Genomic DNA, 20373 nt, shown 5'->3' with positions numbered 1-20373 from the left:
TCCATCCCATTGACTTTGTTTTACTGATTTCATTAGTTTGTTGGATACCAAAAAAAAAAAAAAAACAGTTTTCATGGGACCTTTGACAGCAGGCATAATCACTTCATATAAACTTTCCAACATGTCCTCCACTGATAGAAAAAAGTAAAACGCTTCCATTTGTGCTGATATCATGCGTGTAAAATGTTGTTTGGCTATCAAATCATTTCTGTAATTTATCACTTTGAGTTTATACTGGTCCCAGTTTAAAATGGTCCTATGTGAATGCACTTTAATCCCATTAGAAACGGTTCTCATTTGACTTCTTGAGGAGGCACCAAGCAGGATGAGACGAAGAAGTGGAACCAGTTAAGTGTTGACCAAACCAATAAAGCGGAAATATTCCAGATTTATTGTAAAAAATGGCAGGCTTCTGGAAGGTGAAACTGAAATGCTCTTTTTTTTTTTTTTTTTTTTTTGATGTTTGTACAAAGTTAACATATTCCAGTTTTACAGACATCATTCCAGTTAGAAATCAGACGAATAAACATGCTCCATACAGTCCTTAAAACACCACAGTGTTTTTGTCTCCTGAGCTCAAACTTACTGTAATTTAAAGAGAAGTTGTCAGAGTTTGAACTCTCATCTCCATTGTTTTTACTGACGGCTACGTCACAGTTTTAACAACTGCTGTGTGTAAATGAACTGAAATGAACAAAGGTTCGTCCTAATGGGCCGTGTCTCGCAGAAACCTTTTCTCTGACTGAAAAACCAACAGTTGCATTTTTACAGTAGATCTTTTTTTTCAGCTGCCTGAGAAAACACCGCCTTAATGCCGAGTTCATCACCAGGTCTTATTTTAGGCAACGCTTGATGCTGTGCTTGTTTGTGTATGATCGCTAGCGTTTTATAAAAGGTTTCTGCAAGGTGAAACGTGCACAGCATCTTCAGTTAGGCACCTTGGTTTTTGTTCCGGCTCTTGGTTTCTACTTTGCACCTGTACCATGAAGCGAACCATTTATGTTCTGGTAATGAAAGTAGAAATTCCTGAAAGTTTACCACTCGTAACTGCTGTGATGATATTCATATGCTGTCATTCTGTCACTAACGGTTGATATTTTAATGTATGTGTCCCTCTGTTAGAAGTTAGCTTAAAAAACTCGTGTTTACTGGTGGTCGGCGTGACGTCACTCTCCCTCTTTAATCGGACTGAACCATCGCAGCTAAACGTGACTCAGTCCTGATAGAAACTGTCAGTTTGATGATTTCTGATATTTCCTTTCGATTTACTGTTTGTACAGTTTATTTTACGTTGCTGGCACAGATTGATAATAAATATTTCATTCTCCTCTTGGGGAAAAAAAAAAAAAAAAGCCTGAGCTTTATTGTTAAGGGTTTAAAAATGTTATTTTAACAAATTTCATTGGCACTTAATGACGAAGATTGACGGTTAATTTCCACCTTGATCACAATAGATAACATCATATCCTCCCGCTCTCAGTTTTCATTTAGATAGCATCAAATTAAGTGGCAATAACAGGTAAAAGGAGGTGGATTAAAACACGTTTCATTTGAAACGTTTTATCATGCAAAGAGAATCGTACTTTCAGGTTTCAGATGATTTTACAGATTTCTATCATTAAAAAAAAAAAAAAAAGGTAAAGCTCTGACATCAAAACTGAGCCTCCAGCCGCACATGATTTAATGTGTGCATGTCTGAAGCATCTTCGTAAATCAGAATGTCATCGACTTTATAATCGATTTCAATCATCGGTCCACTAAAATTGGGTTTTCTTAGGCAACAATCATCAAAATCTGTAATGAATCTATAAAATTAGTTCCACTCATTGAAATGAACTTGTGAAATAATGAGCTATTCAGTGATATTCTGATTTGAGATGCGTCGTAATTTGCGATGAGTCAGTCACCTCATTCAATAAGCCGCCATGTGGGGTGTACAGATCGGACCTTATGGGTATGTAACCCTGTCCTTAACTGCATTTAGTTAATAAATACATTTAGAATTTTTAATTTATAAAAAAATGATAACATTTTCAGTTTTATTTAAATTATTATTCCCACAACATCACCACCACCAACAGGAACTGTAAAAACTATCCAGTTCTTGTGTCCTTAAAGCAACTGTCTTTGATGCCAATATGCTGTTTAATAAAATAGAGATATATTAAATCTGTTGCTGATCATCAAGTCTGGGGATTTTGGAGGGAATAAAGGAGTAAGGTATTTGTTTCAAATGGAAACAGCTGGGTTTATCACTGCCTATAGCAGGATACATGTGAGGTAATCTGAGACAGCAGAAGGATTGGCAAGATAATAATCGAAGGCCAAAACTGATTCCTTTAACTCCTGGACACAGCTGGAATTAAACTGATATTACATCATAACAGGCTTCAGTGTGGTGACTGAGTTGCCTTGGAAGAGAGGTAAGATTTTAATTTGAAGGCAAATAAAATAATCTCATCAGATCTAAACTCTGAAAAATTGAACCATGACTAATGCAATGTTCTTATTTCTTTAGAGCTCATTCTAAAACACATGATGCAATAAACTGTCTGCTCATCTTGACAAAATGCATCTGCTGCTAACTGAAGCTCCATTCTTCCCTTCACACCTGCTGAGAAAGACTTCAAATCTGTCTTTCAGCCTTCAGATACTTCCTCCGCCCCTTCTTCCCAGGTCTTCTCCTCTTCTCCGGATTTCTCCGTAGGTCCTGAAGAAGAGCTCCATCTCTCTCTGTAGGGTCGTGTTCCGGCGGTCTGCGTCTGCTTTGGCTCGCTCCATGTTTCTGATCTTGATCTCTGCAACGCTCTGACTTCGCCTCTGCTGCTCCAGACTGAGCCGCAGAACGGCAACTTGTCGTTCGAGGACGACATTGCATCGCTCCAGCCTGCAATGCACAAATAAAGGACATGGAGTGTGGAAGGTGTTGCACCGGTTCAAATTTTACATATTTTCAAATCAGTGAAACTGATAAAACCACCCAAAGTAGTGAATAACTGTAAAGGAGGGAGAAAAAGCTTGGGTCGGGGAATATGACAATTATGCAAGGCACAAATCTTCCATTTATGGAAGAGTGGAAAGAAAGAAAGCCACTGTTGAAAGGCATGCAGACAACACAGAAATATTAAAGCTTTTGCTCAACATGTTGAACACTGAAGCAGAAAACATTTTACATCCCCCGGAACACGCCAACCCCACCAAGAAACATGGTGATGGCAGCATCATGCTGCAGAGAGGCATGTGTTCATCAGGGAACAACCACTGAACCGTTGTTAGCATTGGGCCTTTCTGTGTGAAGTTTGAAAGTTCTCCCCTTGCATGGCTGGGTTTTCTCCGGGTACTCTGTGCTTGCATACTTTCTCTGTTACAGTGTGATGGACTGGCGACACGATAAGGGCGCCCACTGACCACGGGAGATAGGTGACCCTAAAGGGGCTTCCACTTCTGTGTTGAGGTGTGTGCAGCTCTATTGAGCTTGTGCTGCACTGTGCTCTGGTTAAAGTTGAACTTTGACTGCGATACACTGTGACAGATACAGGTCCTTCTCAAAAGTAGCATATTGTGATAAAGTTCATTATTTTCTATAATGTAATGATGAAAATTTAATATTCATATATTTTAGATTCATTGCACATTAACTGAAATATTTCAGGTCCTTTATTGTCTTAATACGGATGATTTTGGCATACAGCTCATGAAAACCCAAAATTCCTATCTCACAAAATTTGCATATTTCATCCGACCAATAAAAGAAAAGTGTTTTTAATACAAAAAACGTCAACCTTCAAATAATCATGTACAGTTATGCACTCAATACTTGGTCGGGAATCCTTTGGCAGAAATGACTGCTTCAATGCGGTGTGGCATGGAGGCAATCAGCCTGTGGCACTGCTGAGGTCTTATGGAGGCCCAGGATGCTTCGATAGCGGCCTTTAGCTCATCCAGAGTGTTGGGTCTTGAGTCTCTCAACGTTCTCTTCACAATATCCCACAGATTCTCTATGGGGTTCAGGTCAGGAGAGTTGGCAGGCCAATTGAGCACAGTGATACCATGGTCAGTAAACCATTTACCAGTGGTTTTGGCACTGTGAGCAGATGCCAGGTCGTGCTGAAAAATGAAATCTTCATCTCCATAAAGCTTTTCAGCAGATGGAAGCATGAAGTGCTCCAAAATCTTCTGATAGCTAGCTGCATTGACCCTGCCCTTGATAAAACACAGTGGACCAACACCAGCAGCTGACACGGTACCCCAGACCATCACTGACTGTGGGTACTTGACACTGGACTTCTGGCATTTTGGCATTTCCTTCTCCCCAGTCTTCCTCCAGACTCTGGCACCTTGATTTCCGAATGACATGCAGAATTTGCTTTCATCCGAAAAAAGTACTTTGGACCACTGAGCAACAGTCCAGTGCTGCTTCTCTGTAGCCCAGGTCTGGGGAATGCGGCACCTGTAGCCCATTTCCTGCACACGCCTGTGCACGGTGGCTCTGGATGTTTCTACTCCAGACTCAGTCCACTGCTTCCGCAGGTCCCCCAAGGTCTGGAATCGGCCCTTCTCCACAATCTTCCTCAGGGTCCGGTCACCTCTTCTCATTGTGCAGCGTTTTCTGCCACACTTTTTCCTTCCCACAGACTTCCCACTGAGGTGCCTTGATACAGCACTCTGGGAACAGCCTATTCGTTCAGAAATGTCTTTCTGTGTCTTACCCTCTTGCTTGAGGGTGTCAATAGTGGCCTTCTGGACAGCAGTCAGGTCGGCAGTCTTACCCATGATTGGGGTTTTGAGTGATGAACCGGGCTGGGAGTTTTAAAGGCCTCAGAAATCTTTTGCAGGTGTTTAGAGTTAACTCGTTGATTCAGATGATTAGGTTCATAGCTCGTTTAGAGACCCTTTAATGATATGCTAATTTTGTGAGATAGGAATTTTGGGTTTTCATGAGCTGTATGCCAAAATCATCCGTATTAAGACAATAAAAGACCTGAAATATTTCAGTTAGTGTGCAATGAATCTAAAATATATGAATGTTAAATTTTCATCATGACATTATGGAAAATAATGAACTTTATCACAATATGCTAATTTTTTGAGAAGGACCTGTACACGTGCAGCCAATAGAGTCAGGATAACTATCAAATTGCTCCAAACCGAGCAGAAAGCAGCTGGTGAATGTGGAAACAGAAGCGTCTTCACCAACTCTACACTGCTCTGTCTCGTCATAACGTTTCTCTCTGGTTTTTTATCTCTTCTCCTCTGTCTCACAATAGCAGATTTAGTTCTATTGTTGGTTTTAGCACAAGAAAAAAATGAAAGCTTTGCACAGGAAAAACTGCTATTATTTTTGAAAGCGAGGACTCAGTTTAATCTGACTAAGCTTGAGTTATTTTGCAAAGAATGGACCAAACGTTATGTCTCTAGAGGTGAAGCCTGGTGGAGACGTACTTAAAAGACAGCAGTAGGTGCAGCGACTTTGTTTCACAAAGTGCCCTGCGTATGTATTCAGGGGGCTGAATATAAATGGACTGCACAATGTTTAAATTTGTTTTCATAAAACATTCTGAAAACCATTTTTCTTTTCTTCCACCTCATAATTATGTGCTACTTTATATTGGTCGCTAACATAAACTCTAAAGGAAGAACATCAAAGCTTATGGGTTGCAACATACCAAAAAAAATAATAATTCAAGAGGCATGAATGCTTTTGCAAATGCTGTACATATGTGAGTTTTGTTGGCATCACTTCCAAAACAGTTCAGATATATGACATGCTCCTCTTTAGGCTGCCTCTGGCCATTCAGGTCACACACTGTAAGCTTTCATAAACAATACCAGCAATGCAGAACCAAAAGAGGCTTGGTGTAGCCTTAATGTGGAGCTCATAAAACGCATGTCGAACACCTCCCTCATACCAGACTTTTCATGGAGGATGAACACAGTGTGATTGAAAAGCTGTTGTCCTCACTTGAGTTTTGAAACTGGCCCACTCCTTTATATGTTGACTTTAAAAGTGCATATACAGCAAGAAGGTAATGTGCTGATATCCTACCTCTCAATCTTGCTTTGGTACTCTGCCTTCTGCTGGGCCATCTGCTGCCTCAGTGTGGCCACCAGTGAAGGAGTGCCCCTCAACTCTAAGTGAGACTCTTGAAGCTGGAGATCTGGAGGCCCAGAGGGGAGGAAGACCTCTGAACTCCCTGTGCTGAGAGGGCTGATGCTAATGACCGAACACGAAGCCCAGGACTTTGGCTGGTGCATGCCACCATTGCCAGAACCTCCACTGTCTTCATTGTCATCTTCATCATGGCTTTTCTTTTTAGTTTTCAAACTCAAAGGACACATTTTGGATCTCTTTGGTGGAATAGGACTAACTGCTCCCGGGTCATCATTGTTCTCATCTAATGGCAGAAGCTCACAGGAAGACCATGAAGAAGAGGAGTCTCCTGTCCTTCCCAGTTCCACTTGATCTAGCTCTGCTTCACACATTCCAGCATTTGTTCCTGGTGAATCTGAATCAAACTTCTCAGTAGGAACATTCTCCATAATGTGAGACAGAGAGGCTCTGTCTAGGTTGTCGTAGGCAGAGGGCGTACTGTCCTCCTGTGCCTGACTGCTGCCTCCACTGGCTGCTCCAGGAGCGTCGCCCTTTTCCTCTGCTCCATTACAGCTCCAGTAAACAAAGGCTGCCTTTTCAGTGTGTTGCCATCCTTTGGCCCATTCTATGATTGTCCCCTGCTGTGAAATTTCAGCCTGTAGCTGGGAGTTGGTTGTTGTGGCTTGAGCATTTGCAGAAGATGGCCCTTGGCTAACATGGTACTTGTAATAATCTCCTCTGTGCTCATCAGTGTGGTGGTTAATGGACTCACTGGAGAAGGGCAAGGGATAGAAGCAGTTCTCCGGGTGGGAGGAGGTGTAGCGATGGCCAAGGTGTCTCTTCTGACCGGAGAACAAGTCTGATTTACCAGTAGCAGAGAAGATACAACTGCAGGGAAGAAACTTAGAGGTTTAACATAATAAACTTCAAACACTTTCAAAATAATTCCCACTGACCTTGGACTCTTAAGTGTTGCACTAAGGGTCTCTTAAGGTTTTATTTTGGATCTTTAAAGTTAACTTGAACATCAAAAGCGAGAAACTCTGGCCTCCTAATATACAGATGCATCTCATTGAATTTGAATATCAAAATGTTAGCTTGTCTGAGTAATTTAGTTTAAAAGGCACACTCATGTATTATATAGTTACATTACACAGTGTTATATTTCAAGTGTTTATTTCTATTCGTTTTTGTAATGGCTTACAGAAAAATAAATGAAATAATGAATAACAGTAGCACCTTTAGGAAAATCAAATTTTACTTTTTAATTGTTATTGTTTTCTGAGTTATTGTTTAGGCAATGTTACAGCCTACACCAAAGACTGCTCACTTGACAGTTGTCCAAAGAGAACAGCAATGGTAAGCCACAAGAGATCAGGTTTTTCCCAGAATGATGTATCAAAGTATATTTATGGAAAGTTAAGTGGAAGGAAAACATTTTGTAGAAAATGGAGCAGAGAACCAGGGATGAGTGCAACCCTAAGAATATTTTAAAGCAAAGGTCCTACTAGAGTTTGGTTGAGGTTAACGAGGTGTGGGCTGCAGCTGGAGTCAGAGCTTCAAGAGCCACCACACACATACAGGGGTTGGACAATGAAATTTAAACACCTGTCATTTTAGTGTGGGAGGTTTCATGGCTAAATTGGACCAGCCTGGTAGCCAGTCTTCATTGATTGCACATTGCACCAGTAAGAGCAGAGTGTGAAGGTTCAATTAGCAGGGTAAGAGCACAGTTTTGCTCAAAATATTGAAATGCACACAACATTATGGGTGACACCAGAGGTCAAAAGAGGACAAATTGTTGGTGCACGTCTTGCTGGTGCATTATGTGACCAAGACAGCAAGTCTTTGTGATGTATCAAGAGCCACGGTATCCAGGGTAATGTCAGCATACCACCAAGAAGGACGAACCACATCCAACAGAATTAACTGTGGACACAAGAGGAAGCTGTCTGAAAGGGATGTTCGGGTGCTAACCCGGATTGTATCCAAAAAACATAAAACCACGGCTGCCCAAATCACGGCCGAATTAAATGTGCACCTCAACTCTATTGTTACCACCAGAACTGTCCGTCGGGACCTCCACAGGGTCAATATACACGGCCGGGCTGCTATAGCCAAACCTTTGGTCACTCGTGCCAATGCCAAACGTCGGTTTCAATGGTGCAAGGAGCGCAAATCTTGGGCTGTGGACAATGTGAAACATGTATTGTTCTCTGATGACTCCACCGTTACTGTTTTCCCCACATCTGGGAGAGTTACGGTGTGGAGAAGCCCCAAAGAAGCGTACCACCCAGACTGTTGCATGCCCAGAGTGAAGCATGGGGGTGGATCAGTGATGGTTTGAGCTGCCATATCATGGCATTCCCTTGGCCCAATACTTGCGCTAGATGGGCGCGTCACTGCCAAGGACTACTGAACCATTCTTGAGGACCATGTGCATCCAATGGTTCAAACATTGTATCCTGAAGGCGGTGCCGTGTATCAGGATGACAATGCACCAATACACACAGCAAGACTGGTGAAAGATTGGTTTGATGAACATGAAAGTGAAGTTGAACATCTCCCATGGCCTGCACAGTCACCAGATTTAAATATTATTGAGCCACTTTGGGGTGTTTTGGAGGAGCGAGTCAGGAAACATTTTCCTCCACCAGTATCACGTAGTGACCTGGCCACTATCCTGCAAGAAGAATGGCTTAAAATCCCTCTGACCACTGTGCAGGACTTGTATATGTCATTCCCAAGACGAATTGATACTGTATTGGCCGCAAAAGGAGGCCCTACACCATAGTAATAAATTATTGTGGTCTAAAACCAGGTGTTTCACTTTCATTGTCCAACCCCTGTAGTTATCCGTGACTTGAGCTACAACTGTTTCATTTACAGTATTGTGTTAGGACACCCCTGGAGCATATACAACATCAGAAGCATCTTACCCAGGAAAAGAAGAAAAAGTACTAAAATGTTGATTAGTGGTCCAAAATACTTTTTTCAGATAACTTTAATTTTTAATTTCAGTTGAAAATCCGAACCAAGCAGCTTGAAGTCCTATGTGACGTTTCCAGTCAGGGATGGTTTGTGGAGCCATATCATATGTTTGTGTTGGTGAACTTTGTTTTATCAGGTCTAAAGTCCGAGCAGCCATCTGGACCTGGTACCTGTCCACAGTCGAATGTTCCAATACCTGTTTTAAGGACCATGGTATCACTGTGGTTGATTGGCCAGCAAACTACTAAGACCTAAATTCAGTAGAGAAACTATGGGGTATCGTCAGGCAGAAGATGAGAGACACTGGAACCAACAATGCAGATGAGCTGACCAGCTAACAACTTTATACATTATACAGTACATGGACATACCTTTCAGCATCTGTAAGCCACAATGATCCAACTTAACATAAATAAAAGCTTGGGTTATAACACACCTTGTAAGATTTTTCAGTGTATGGGTTTCACGTTTTGAACTCAATTACTTAAATAAATTAACTTTTTGATTGAATTCAATTTTTTTTAGATGCATTTATTACTCCTTTCGTTTGTGAGTGTCCCGCAATGACTAATCACCAACTGACTCTTCATTCCTAGCCCCTGTACCTTACCTGCCGTGGTCTGAATGTGCAGCCGGTTGTCCTAATTCATCAGAGTGGTCAGCAATTAGAGGCAAAGACAGGTGACGAAGGCAGGGCAATGGCTGGAGATGAGGTTGCTTCAAAGGTGTTGCATGTAAACTTCCAGAAGGATGAGCGCAGACTGAAGCAGGAAACTTGGCAAACAGAGATTCATGTTCTCTGATCAGCTCCAACATGAGCACCTGGACCAGTTTTGCACCTTGGAGAGTAAAATAGACCAAAGCTAGAAAACGCTGTTGGTTGCGTGAAAAATTGTCACATCATCATGAGCCATATAGCTCTGTCGGCTCAGGACAACCTTGGAAAACTTATCTCACCTTACACAGGCTGCTACTACACCGGGATGTGTAACCTGAAACTGTAACATGCAAGGAGGAAGCTATATATTAACTCTCCAGAAATGTTCTGAATTCATCTCAGGCATATATATATAAAGACAGTGTAGGCATGTGTTGTGGTCAGTGGAGTCCATTTATGAGCTTGCTTTTAAAAAAAATTGTGTTGGGCTCAAGTTGCTGAAGATGACAAAGTCTGAAGTTATTAGCTAAAACGTTAAATGAGTGCAACCACATTAGGAGTAAGTCTGCAAAACCAGACAAATAAAATAGATGAACACTTGATTGAATCAGTTCTAGATTTTAATTCAGGGGTTTAAAAATGTGAAAGATTATTGACTAGTTCTAGAGCATTAAAAAAGCTGAAGAAATGATTGGCGCTATGCAGCATCCTAGGTCCTTCTTTTAGTTTTAACGAATCATAATTTTAAAACAAGCAAAAATCTGAAATAAATTGGGGCGAATTTACCTCCCATGATGCTTTGTGGGTCTTCGGCTTTGGCTTGTAGGATATTTGGTCCAAACACAGTTGCCAAGTTCTGAACGTTCATCTTATTACTGCTGGAGCAACTCTGAACCTCATTCAGAAACCTGCACACACACATCCATTACTCATGAGCAGCATAAAATAGATGCTGGTCCCAACTTTGAAAAATCTAGCTTGATTTAATCACCAAAAATGTCAAAACTAATGAAGTCAGACAGATCATACTGGCAGATAAAGTTGAGTAGGTTGAAGTTTGCAACAGGTAACTCATGAAGAAGATTCTTCAACTCCTCCAGTCCCTGAGGGAAGAAATCATGTTGTATATAAGAATCAAACAGGCAGAAGGAAACTTCCTAAAAATATTTGTTAAAACCAAAGTCATTAAGCCTTGTTTGCATCTAATCTCAGCTCAGGTCTGTTTTTCATCATTCTTTGTGGTGTGGTGCACAGAGCAGTGATTACCACTGTACGGTCACTTATCAGCTTCTGACCGCAGAGCAGAAAGTCCTGGTAATGGCTGTAAGGAACCAGAGGTTCTGGTAGCTGCCTGAGGTAGAGCTTCAGCAGTGACGCCACTGTGTGGACGTCTGTGCTGCTGCAAGTAAAACAAACAACCCATTAGATTCTTTAACTAAATGTGATCTGAAATCCGTAAAGGGAAAAGACAAGGGGCTGTACCTGTCAAATGACGGCCTTTCTCCAGAATCAAAAGCCTCTTGGAGCTCTTTCACAAGACTGGTACGTCCAGGTTGGCGAAACAAGCCAACCTCGTGCAGACCACGTTCCCGGATGAAGTTCACACACTGCTCCACCACCAGAGGAACCAAACGGACCCCATAGCGTCGCTCATACACCACCGTCTCCTCTAGACGTTGCCCGAAAACCCCTGCAATAGAAGCATAAATCTTGCTCAGGTAAATCCATAAATCAGACTCTCTTTAAAGTCATCTTGGAGTGAGATACATGACTGTTCTGTAACATCATGAGTGTCTTCTTGGGTTTTCTACATCTAATCTGGGTTATTATTTAATTTGTCTGCTAATTAATATCTTTTGAACTCATTGACTGAGCAACATGTTTTACTTATTCAGGATATTAAGTTGTTTCTGTTCAATTTGAGGTTTATGAGCTGATAAATGTACAGTGTAAGGTCTCCAAGTTAAACCAACAATCACATGAACCATTTTTTTGTGTGTTTTAATGAGTTTCCACCTGTGAAAGGGATCCAGACTCCCTTGTTAAGGCTCTTCAACCACTCGTCACCCTGACCGGCGCTGTTAGATAGGAAGAAATACGAGCCTGGGCTGGCCAGCACATCTCTGTTACCTACAAATACACAATCATGGATTTGGAGTAAATATGAACTCAATATATTGTCCTTTCAGTGGGGATCATTATAAATGAAGTCCTCCTACCTGGTATTTAACATAATAATGATTAGAAGTAAAATGTTTACACTGCCAAGCTAATGACAGTATGTCAATCCGAAGAAGTTTGGTTTTAAAATGTGACATGAAACAATGCATTGCATATAATTTGAAGTACCTGCCAGGTTTTATCCAGTGACTTTGGTAAATATATCATAGGCCTAATGTTCCCTGATACTTCCTCTAATATCACTGAACAGCTACTGGATCCTGAATGAGGAATTCCTGTCCAGGAATTCAAGTTAATATTCATTCAGGTTAGTTTTAGGAAATTTTACTGGATGACTCCACTTTTTTATTCTTTAATCATCAGCTGACTGTGTTCACCACCTTTACAAACAAATTAATGTCAGCTACTAAATAAATAAATGTCGTTAATAAAGTTGTCATGTTCTATTTAGCCCCATCCTTTAAATTTAGCTTGCTTTAGCTAAGTTCAAGTTATTTAGATTGTACAATTGCCCTTTAAAAAATAAACTTGTTTTTTATTAAAACGTTATTTACAAATTTCTGATGGGAAACTCTTTTGCTTTACTGACATTACCTCAATACAGCGTGTTTTAACTGCTGAGCTGCTTTGTGCATGTTTCCACTAATATTTGGAATATTTCTCTTCAAAAGGGGCCCATGCTAGGCTGGAAGGCCTAGTTGCCATCACCCTAATGTTTAGCTCCCTCCACTGATAATCAAATTATTTCCAGACAGAAGAAACATATTGGTAAAATTAAAAGATTACTTTGATCCAAAGTTTGCCAGAGTTATGAATAATTTTGGGCTTAATTGTATTTAGCTGGCATTCTGGCTAAAAAGCAATCTTCATTTAACCAGCATAACACTGCATTTTATTATCTGTAGAAACTCAATTAATGACTAAATATGGTTATTGTTAAATTAAACTAAATTCATCATGCTTAGTTTTAGTTTTCTGGCTTTTACCAGAACAAATAAAGCTAATGTCAAGAATTAAATCAAATTGTGTCTACATTTAAACCTCACATAGGTTTGTTATTCAGCTTGTTAAAGAGCAAGTTGGTTTTCATCATCAACACCTGGTATTTTGGGAGAAAATATTGATTGCATTTTTGACAGCTGGTAGACTAGATAGTTATTGTTGAAGATACTGTTCAACTATTTGTAGCCTTTCTCAGGGCCACTTCAACGTTGTTTTCTCCATTTATGAACAACGGTTCTCACTGTTGGGCTGTTGGCTTTGCAACCCTCTCCAGACTTATGGATGTCTCATTGTTCTTGAATTGTTTTAGATCAGGGCATGATGCACTGCTTTTTGAGATCTTTTAGCCTACTTCATATTGTTAGACACGTTCAACCTTTGTGAGTGATTTTTGGATTCTACAGTTCTGGCAGTAATCAGGCATGGTTGTGGCTAGAGAAACCGAACTGAAATGTGGTAAATATATTGAATTCATGATTTAACAAAATTACTGTTTTACATAAGTCCAGGTCAGTTTGATTAGCTTTTTCCACTTAACTAATAAAATCATTATTTGAAAACTGCATTTTGTATCTTCTAGGTTATCTTGGTTTGATATTAAACATGTTTGTTGGTCTGAAGGAAGTAAGTTTGACATAAAAGCAAAAACAAAAAAAATCTGTAAAGGGCAAACCCCTTTTTCACAGTACATTTAACCTTTATACGACCTCATTGCCTTCACTCATTTACACAATGTCCTCGTTCTCATCATTTCCCATCATCCTTAGCTTTCTGTTCCTCTCAATGTCAATGTACACACGTATGACAGGACACACAGTTTGTCACCTCAGCGAGAATCTAAGCATCTAACATGTCTCCCTGTCGGATGAAACACATGCAGCTGGAGTTTGGGAGGGATCGGGAAGTAATGTGCTAATAGACTGTATATGTGTCTCTTACCTTTGTGGCCCGTGCTGTCATATTTCCAAGACTTAAAGCAGCTGAGTCCCATGCTGCAACCACTGCCAGCCTGGTTGTAGATGATCAACACGAAGTGAGGACGTATTTTACCGAGTTATGAAGGAATTAAAAAAATAAAATAAGTCACACGTCCCTTAAGGAATCCTTCTTAATTTCTATAAGTGAGACTGTACATTTGACAAAAAAGACCTATTTCTGGTTAAAAAGAGATGCATCATAGAGTGGATGCTGGACATTCATGGAAAGGAATGTGGTCCTCCTGGCATACAAGCATACAGAGGTCTCTATTTACTGAGAAAAGCTGAGGTTGATGTAAAAACTTCAGAAATTATACAGAAAAACAAAATCTCTAATTTAAATCCACAGACTGTAGAAAGTCCCACAAGATGTTTAGAAGAAGTCTGTATATTTTCCAGGTGAAGATGCATAACTCAATGACAAGACATACACTTCAGGAATTGAGACTTTTGACAGACGTTCTATCACTGAAAGAAGCCTCAATATTTCTTTACCAAAATGTTGGTCTGGAGATGTGTCCCTCAAGGGAAAGTTTTGTGGATACAGATTCTCACATTAGAAATTCCTAGTGATAATCAGCTCTTTGATAAAGGTTTCATCTTTAAAAACATTGTCAAGAGAAGTTCCTGTAGGATGAAATGGAAAATCTTGGAAAAATCTTAGGTGAAAAGGAATCCTATAGAGGTCGTGGCACTGTTGCACAACTCTGCAGAGCTTTTATAGGTGTAAAAATGCTCTTCCTTTGAAATCTGTGTTTATAATACCGTCTGTTGAGTAGAATTTCCCAGCCTCTTTCTCCAAAGCCATCTCTTCAAAACCAAATGCGTTCAAATGGTTTCATAAATATTCCTGACAGAAACTGCAGAGAAACCGCCAGAAGAGTGCTGATCCTGGACAAGCACACTGGAATACTGAAAACGGCTTGCTGTGTTGTTTCCTTTTTGCAGAATGTTTTCGGATTGACATTTGTTCATAAAGCCAACACAGACTGTCTTCATTTATCACCTTGATCCTGTGATTGTGGAGACCACATATTTGCAGAAACTACATCTAAAACTGTCCTAGGTCTAGCCGGAGCAGCAGGAGAGAGATTTCTCACTTTGCTTCTTATCTTTGGAGCATCTTCTGACCGATACGCTGTCTTTCTTCTTGATATCCTCCTTTAGCCCTTGACACCAGCTAAAAGTAGGTAAAGGCATCCCAAAGGAACTTTTACTTCCTGTCCCGTTTCTTCACCGTCTCATCCTCTCTTCATGTACCCTGAATACTTCATCCTCCACACTGAAAATACACCATATTAGTATTCCTTCCTTCCTTCACCCCCCCCCCCTTCCTTGTCTCCCTCTCTATGTCATCCGCTTTATTACCTCTTTAACTGGACGTCCTGCACCACTTTCAGAACGCAGTTTACATGTCTGGCTGTCCATATCTTCGCCAGGCCCTCTTCTCCCTCTCTTCCTTCATTCCATCTCTTCCCTCTCCGTTTTTCTCTTGCTGTCCCTGTCTTTGTCCACATCCAACTCATCTCATACTATCCCCTTCTCTCTTTCTCTCTTTTTCCCAGCCGTATGTGTGCCCCTTGTTGCCCCCCTCCCCATTTACCTCATCAATAACCATGCTGTGTATGTGCGTGAAGGCTGTGCATTAGGAAAATTGGTTCTCTGCGACGCTGAGCTGTTTTACCAAAGTAATCACAGCTGATGGCAAGAGAGGGAGGGAGATGATCTGGCTGAAATTCTGCTGCAGCTGAAGTATGGCCATCTGCAGGGGGCACACACTCTTACTATCACCATCATTCAAGTGGACATAAAAGCAAGAGAGGCCGCTCAGCTAGATCAACTTTTGAACCCAATTAAAGTATGAACCTCCAGACAGCCAAATTCAATAAGCTTCTTTGGCTCAAAATACAATACTATGTACAGTGAATTGCAAAAATCTGGTTGCTTATCAATACAATTAAACATTAAGAGCTGAACTTTGCTGCCAACTCACTGTGGTGTTTCTTCACAGTTCAACCTCCAGAATTTAGAGAATACAGGTCCTTCTCAAAATATTAGCATATTGTGATAAAGTTCATTATTTTCCATAATGTCATGATGAAAATTTAACATTCATATATTTTAGATTCATTGCACACTAACTGAAATATTTCAGGTTTTTTATTGTCTTAATACGGATGATTTTGGCATACAGCTCATGAAAACCTAAAATTCCTATCTCACAAAATTAGCATATTTCATCCGACCAATAAAAGAAAAGTGTTTTTAATACAAAAAACGTCAACCTCCAAATAATCATGTACAGTTATGCACTCAATACTTGGTCAGGAATCCTTTGGCAGAAATGACTGCTTCAATGCGGCGTGGCATGGAGGCAATCAGCCTGTGGCACTGCTGAGGTCTTATGGAGGCCCAGGATGCTTCGATAGCGGCCTTTAGCTCATCCAGAGTGTTGGGTCTTGAGTCTCTCAACGTTCTCTTCACAATATCCCACAGATTCTCTATGGGGTTCAGGTCAGGAGAGTTGGCAGGCCAATTGAGCACAGTGATACCATGGTCAGTAAACCATTTACCAGTGGTTTTGGCACTGTGAGCAGGTGCCAGGTCGTGCTGAAAAATGAAATCTTCATCTCCATAAAGCTTTTCAGCAGATGGAAGCATGAAGTGCTCCAAAATCTCCTGATAGCTAGCTGCATTGACCCTGCCCTTGATAAAACACAGTGGACCAACACCAGCAGCTGACACGGCACCCCAGACCATCACTGACTGTGGGTACTTGACACTGGACTTCTGGCATTTTGGCATTTCTTTCTCCCCAGTCTTCCTCCAGACTCTGGCACCTTGATTTCCGAATGACTTCAGAATTTGCTTTCATCCGAAAAAAGTACTTTGGACCACTGAGCAACAGTCCAGTGCTGCTTCTTTGTAGCCCAGGTCAGGCGCTTCTGCCCATTTCCTGCACACCCTGGGCACGGTGGCTCTGGATGTTTCTACTCCAGACTCAGTCCACTGCTTCCACAGGTCCCCCAAGGTCTGGAATCGGCCCTTCTCCACAATCTTCCTCAGTGTCCGGTCACCTCTTCTCGTTGTGCAGCGTTTTCTGCCACACTTTTTCCTTCCCACAGACTTCCCACTGAGGTGCCTTGATACAGCACTCTGGGAACAGCCTATTCGTTCAGAAATTTCTTTCTGTGTCTTACCCTCTTGCTTGAGGGTGTCAATAGTGGCCTTCTGGACAGCAGTCAGGTCGGCAGTCTTACCCATGATTGGGGTTTTGAGTGATGAACCAGGCTGGGAGTTTTAAAGGCCTCAGGAATCTTTTGCAGGTGTTTAGAGTTAACTCGTTGATTCAGATGATTAGGTTCATAGCTCGTTTAGAGACCCTTTTAATGATATGCTAATTTTGTGAGATAGGAATTTTGGGTTTTCATGAGCTGTATGCCAAAATCATCTGTATTAAGACAATAAAAGACCTGAAATATTTCAGTTAGTGTGCAATGAATCTAAAATATATAAATGTTAAATTTTCATCATGACATTGTGGAAAATAATGAACTTTATCACAATATGCTAATATTTTGAGAAGGACCTGTATGTGTTGTATCAATTTCTTTAAATATTCATAAATAAACGTTGTGATATTGAGCTACAATACATTATATTAAAACCAGTTTCATAAGCATGAGAAGATGTCTGTATAAGAACTCTTTCATTTATTCAGGATCAGTGCAAAGATTAATTCAAATTTCAACAACAGATAATAACACACAGCAAACATGTTGAAGGTGGTGCTCTGGTTGGATGAGACCAAAACAGAACGGTCTGGCCTTTATGCAGATACTGGTGTGTGGTGGAAAACTAAACAGTACATTAGCCACCATTACACACACCATTACCATGGTGAAACATGGTGGTGGCAGCATCATACTTAGGGTTAGAGTTTGCTGCTTTCCTTCCAGTAGGACAACTGCCCTAAATATACAGCCAAAACCACTGTGGAGTGGCTTAAGTCACAGTACACACGTGGTAGAATGGTTCAGTTGACGTTCAGGCCAAAATCAATGTGAATATGAAAACGTTTTGTAAACCATGCATCATTTTCCTTCTACTTCACAATTATCAAGTTATATGTGTTGATCTGTCACATAAAATTCCAATGCTAGGATTTGTGGTTATAACAAGAAAATATGAAAAAATTAAACTTTTTACCAGGGACTGTACTTATGTTTTGTCATTAACCAAAACGGTTTAGTATAATAATAGTTTGGTGTAAAATGCCGCTTTTTAAACCCTAATTATACCTCATAAAATGGAATAAACTCCTATTTGTGTAAAATTTAAATAACAACTCTCTTTGTCCATTGAACTAATACTACATTATATATTTTTTCTGATTATTCATCTTCACTTTAAATTCTAAACTTATTTAAAGATAACAGACATATATTTATAAAATGGATGCACATCAGTTATTTATGCTGAGAGCTATTTATTTAATCACTGGTTAGTATGTTTCAATTATTAATGAGATGCAGCAAGTGATGAAGACAGAGAGAGGCTTTTTATTAGGCTTAGTGGTTGACTGATTTATGAAGCTTGCTTTTTTTCCTGATAAAACTATTCATGCTGGCTTTTTGGCTACAAACCAGTTAGTGAAAATGCAGATGATGCACATTTAATGTTTTAGTGGCATTTCGAAGCTCATTCCAAATTTGTTTGTAAATTTGGAAGGTCAGCTGGAGTTACTTTCTGAAGCATGTGACAAAACCATGTGGTGTTGGACAAATGGCTGCAAAGAGATTTATGTTAGAACCCAACCTTGAAAAAAGTGCAGAATTAATTTAAATTCTAAATGAAAAAGGCTTTTAAGTATACAAATATGGACAATATTCAACGTGCCAAAAAACAGCAGATTTTTAGCTGAACAGTTCACCCCTTGTCATTTCATTCTAACCACTCCCATACATATCGACACTCTGTGGTCTGTGCTAGCTGGTGTGTCTGATTGAATAATTTCTAATCTCAGCTGAAAGCTTTGGCATCCATATGTCATTACAAATGGAAATTGACAGCATATTCTCACAACAATGTGCTCTGTGTAAAGGTGAAAATTAAATTAGTCCCCAGCTCTCCTTTTCACTTTCAATGTATCCCTGCATTGATTCACATATGCGGAAATATTTGCAATAAATTCAGTTCAGGACTGTATTTTTACTGTACATATGGCTAATCTACAACAAATGCCATCTTAATGTACTTTACAAAACATACAGGTCAAATCCATGTCTAGTTTTACTGTCCAAATTCAGCTGACACAAATACAATTAATTCTTCTACAATCCAGTCAGATTCAGTTCCAATTGCAAACGATTAATTTCACTTTAGTTATAAGACAGTACATTTGCATTAATATCATCACAAAATGCTAATACTAAACCGGCTCAGTTATGGTTGAGGTGCAAACACACCCTCCATTTCTGCTACTTGTATGACCCCTTCTCTTTTCCAAGGGTTATAATCAGTCTGACAGAGAGAGGTATCCCCAATCCTTGTGGTTTTTAGTATAACAATGACCATCAGTGGGCTCTAGATGGACAAACTGTCTACTTTTAAGTCTAGGCTTAAAACTTTCCTTTTTAATAAAGCTTATAGTTAGAGTGGCTTAGTTTATCCTGAGCTATCTGTGTAGTTATGCTGCTATAGGGTTAGGCTGCTGGAGGACATAATGACCACTTTCACCCCCTTTGCTACATTCTCACACTACTCTCCAATTTTGCATTATTTGCTGTTATTTCAGCTTTTAACCTTTTTCTCTCTCTTTTCTCTTCCTAGAAGCTACACCTGGCCTGACTCTGTGTCTACCTGTGACACCTTTCTGGAGAGGGGCATCGTCCAAGCTTCTGCTGGCAACAACTTAATGCTCACCCTCTACCGATGATCCACATAGCCCTGTCTTTCAGTGTTTAACCCTTTCTCTCTCTTAGACATGGCGATTGACTGAGCTTAACTGTAACTAACTGTATGTGCTCTCTTTCAGACTCTAACCTTGAAAACTGGCTGTGAGTTTATCTGTTCTTTCTTTCTAGGTGAAATGACTAAAGGAGCTACATCCATTAACATTTACTTTTCCTTCCCATAGAAAGGACTCCTGGATCAGTGCTTCTTTGTTCTCTTTGTGTCTCTGCTCTGTTCTCTAAAACCCCCAGTCGGTCGTGGCAGATGGCCGCTCACACTGAGCCAGGTTCTGGTTCTGCTGGAGGTTTCTTCCTGTTAAAAGGGAGTTTTTCCTCTCCACTGTCGCTACATGCATGCTCAGTATGAGGGATTGCTGCAAAGTCAACGCCAGTGACTGTTCACTGTCTCTACATGCTCATCCAGGAGGAGTGAATGCTGCAAGTCACTGACTGGATGCAATCTGCTGGGTTTCCTTAGATAGAAAAACTTTTTATCCAATTTGAATAAATAACTCAATC

The 20373-nt window shown here is 40.4% G+C and overlaps 1 protein-coding gene across 1 annotated transcript; it reads right to left on the bottom strand.

Annotated features, from left to right (window-relative positions):
• Positions 1–32: 32 nt before the first annotated feature.
• Positions 33–9913, bottom strand: LOC124876543. The gene is made up of 3 exons (XM_047379426.1): positions 9693–9913; positions 6047–6979; positions 33–2887 (listed from the first exon to the last, which is right to left on the bottom strand). The coding sequence occupies exons 1-3, from the start codon at positions 9896–9898 to the stop codon at positions 2647–2649; spliced, it is 1380 nt and encodes a 459-aa protein (XP_047235382.1). The 5' UTR covers positions 9899–9913; the 3' UTR covers positions 33–2646.
• Between the last annotated feature and the right edge of the window lie 10460 nt (positions 9914–20373).

This window comes from Girardinichthys multiradiatus, chromosome 11 (genome assembly GCF_021462225.1).
Source record: "Girardinichthys multiradiatus isolate DD_20200921_A chromosome 11, DD_fGirMul_XY1, whole genome shotgun sequence".
Taxonomy (NCBI): Eukaryota; Metazoa; Chordata; class Actinopteri; order Cyprinodontiformes; family Goodeidae; genus Girardinichthys; species Girardinichthys multiradiatus.
Note: the sequence above shows the minus strand (reverse complement) of the source record. Positions and strands in the feature narration are given on the sequence as shown.

Excerpts from the sequence above, each read along its gene's own strand:
- LOC124876543 (XM_047379426.1), bottom strand. The coding sequence starts at position 9,898 with ATGTTGGAGCTGATCAGAGAACATGAATCTCTGTTTGCCAAGTTTCCT. Across the intron at positions 6,980-9,692 it reads GCACATTCAGACCACGGCAG|TTGTATCTTCTCTGCTACTG; the intron begins GTAAGGTACAGG and ends TCTTCCCTGCAG. Across the intron at positions 2,888-6,046 it reads TACCAAAGCAAGATTGAGAG|GCTGGAGCGATGCAATGTCG; the intron begins GTAGGATATCAG and ends TGTGCATTGCAG.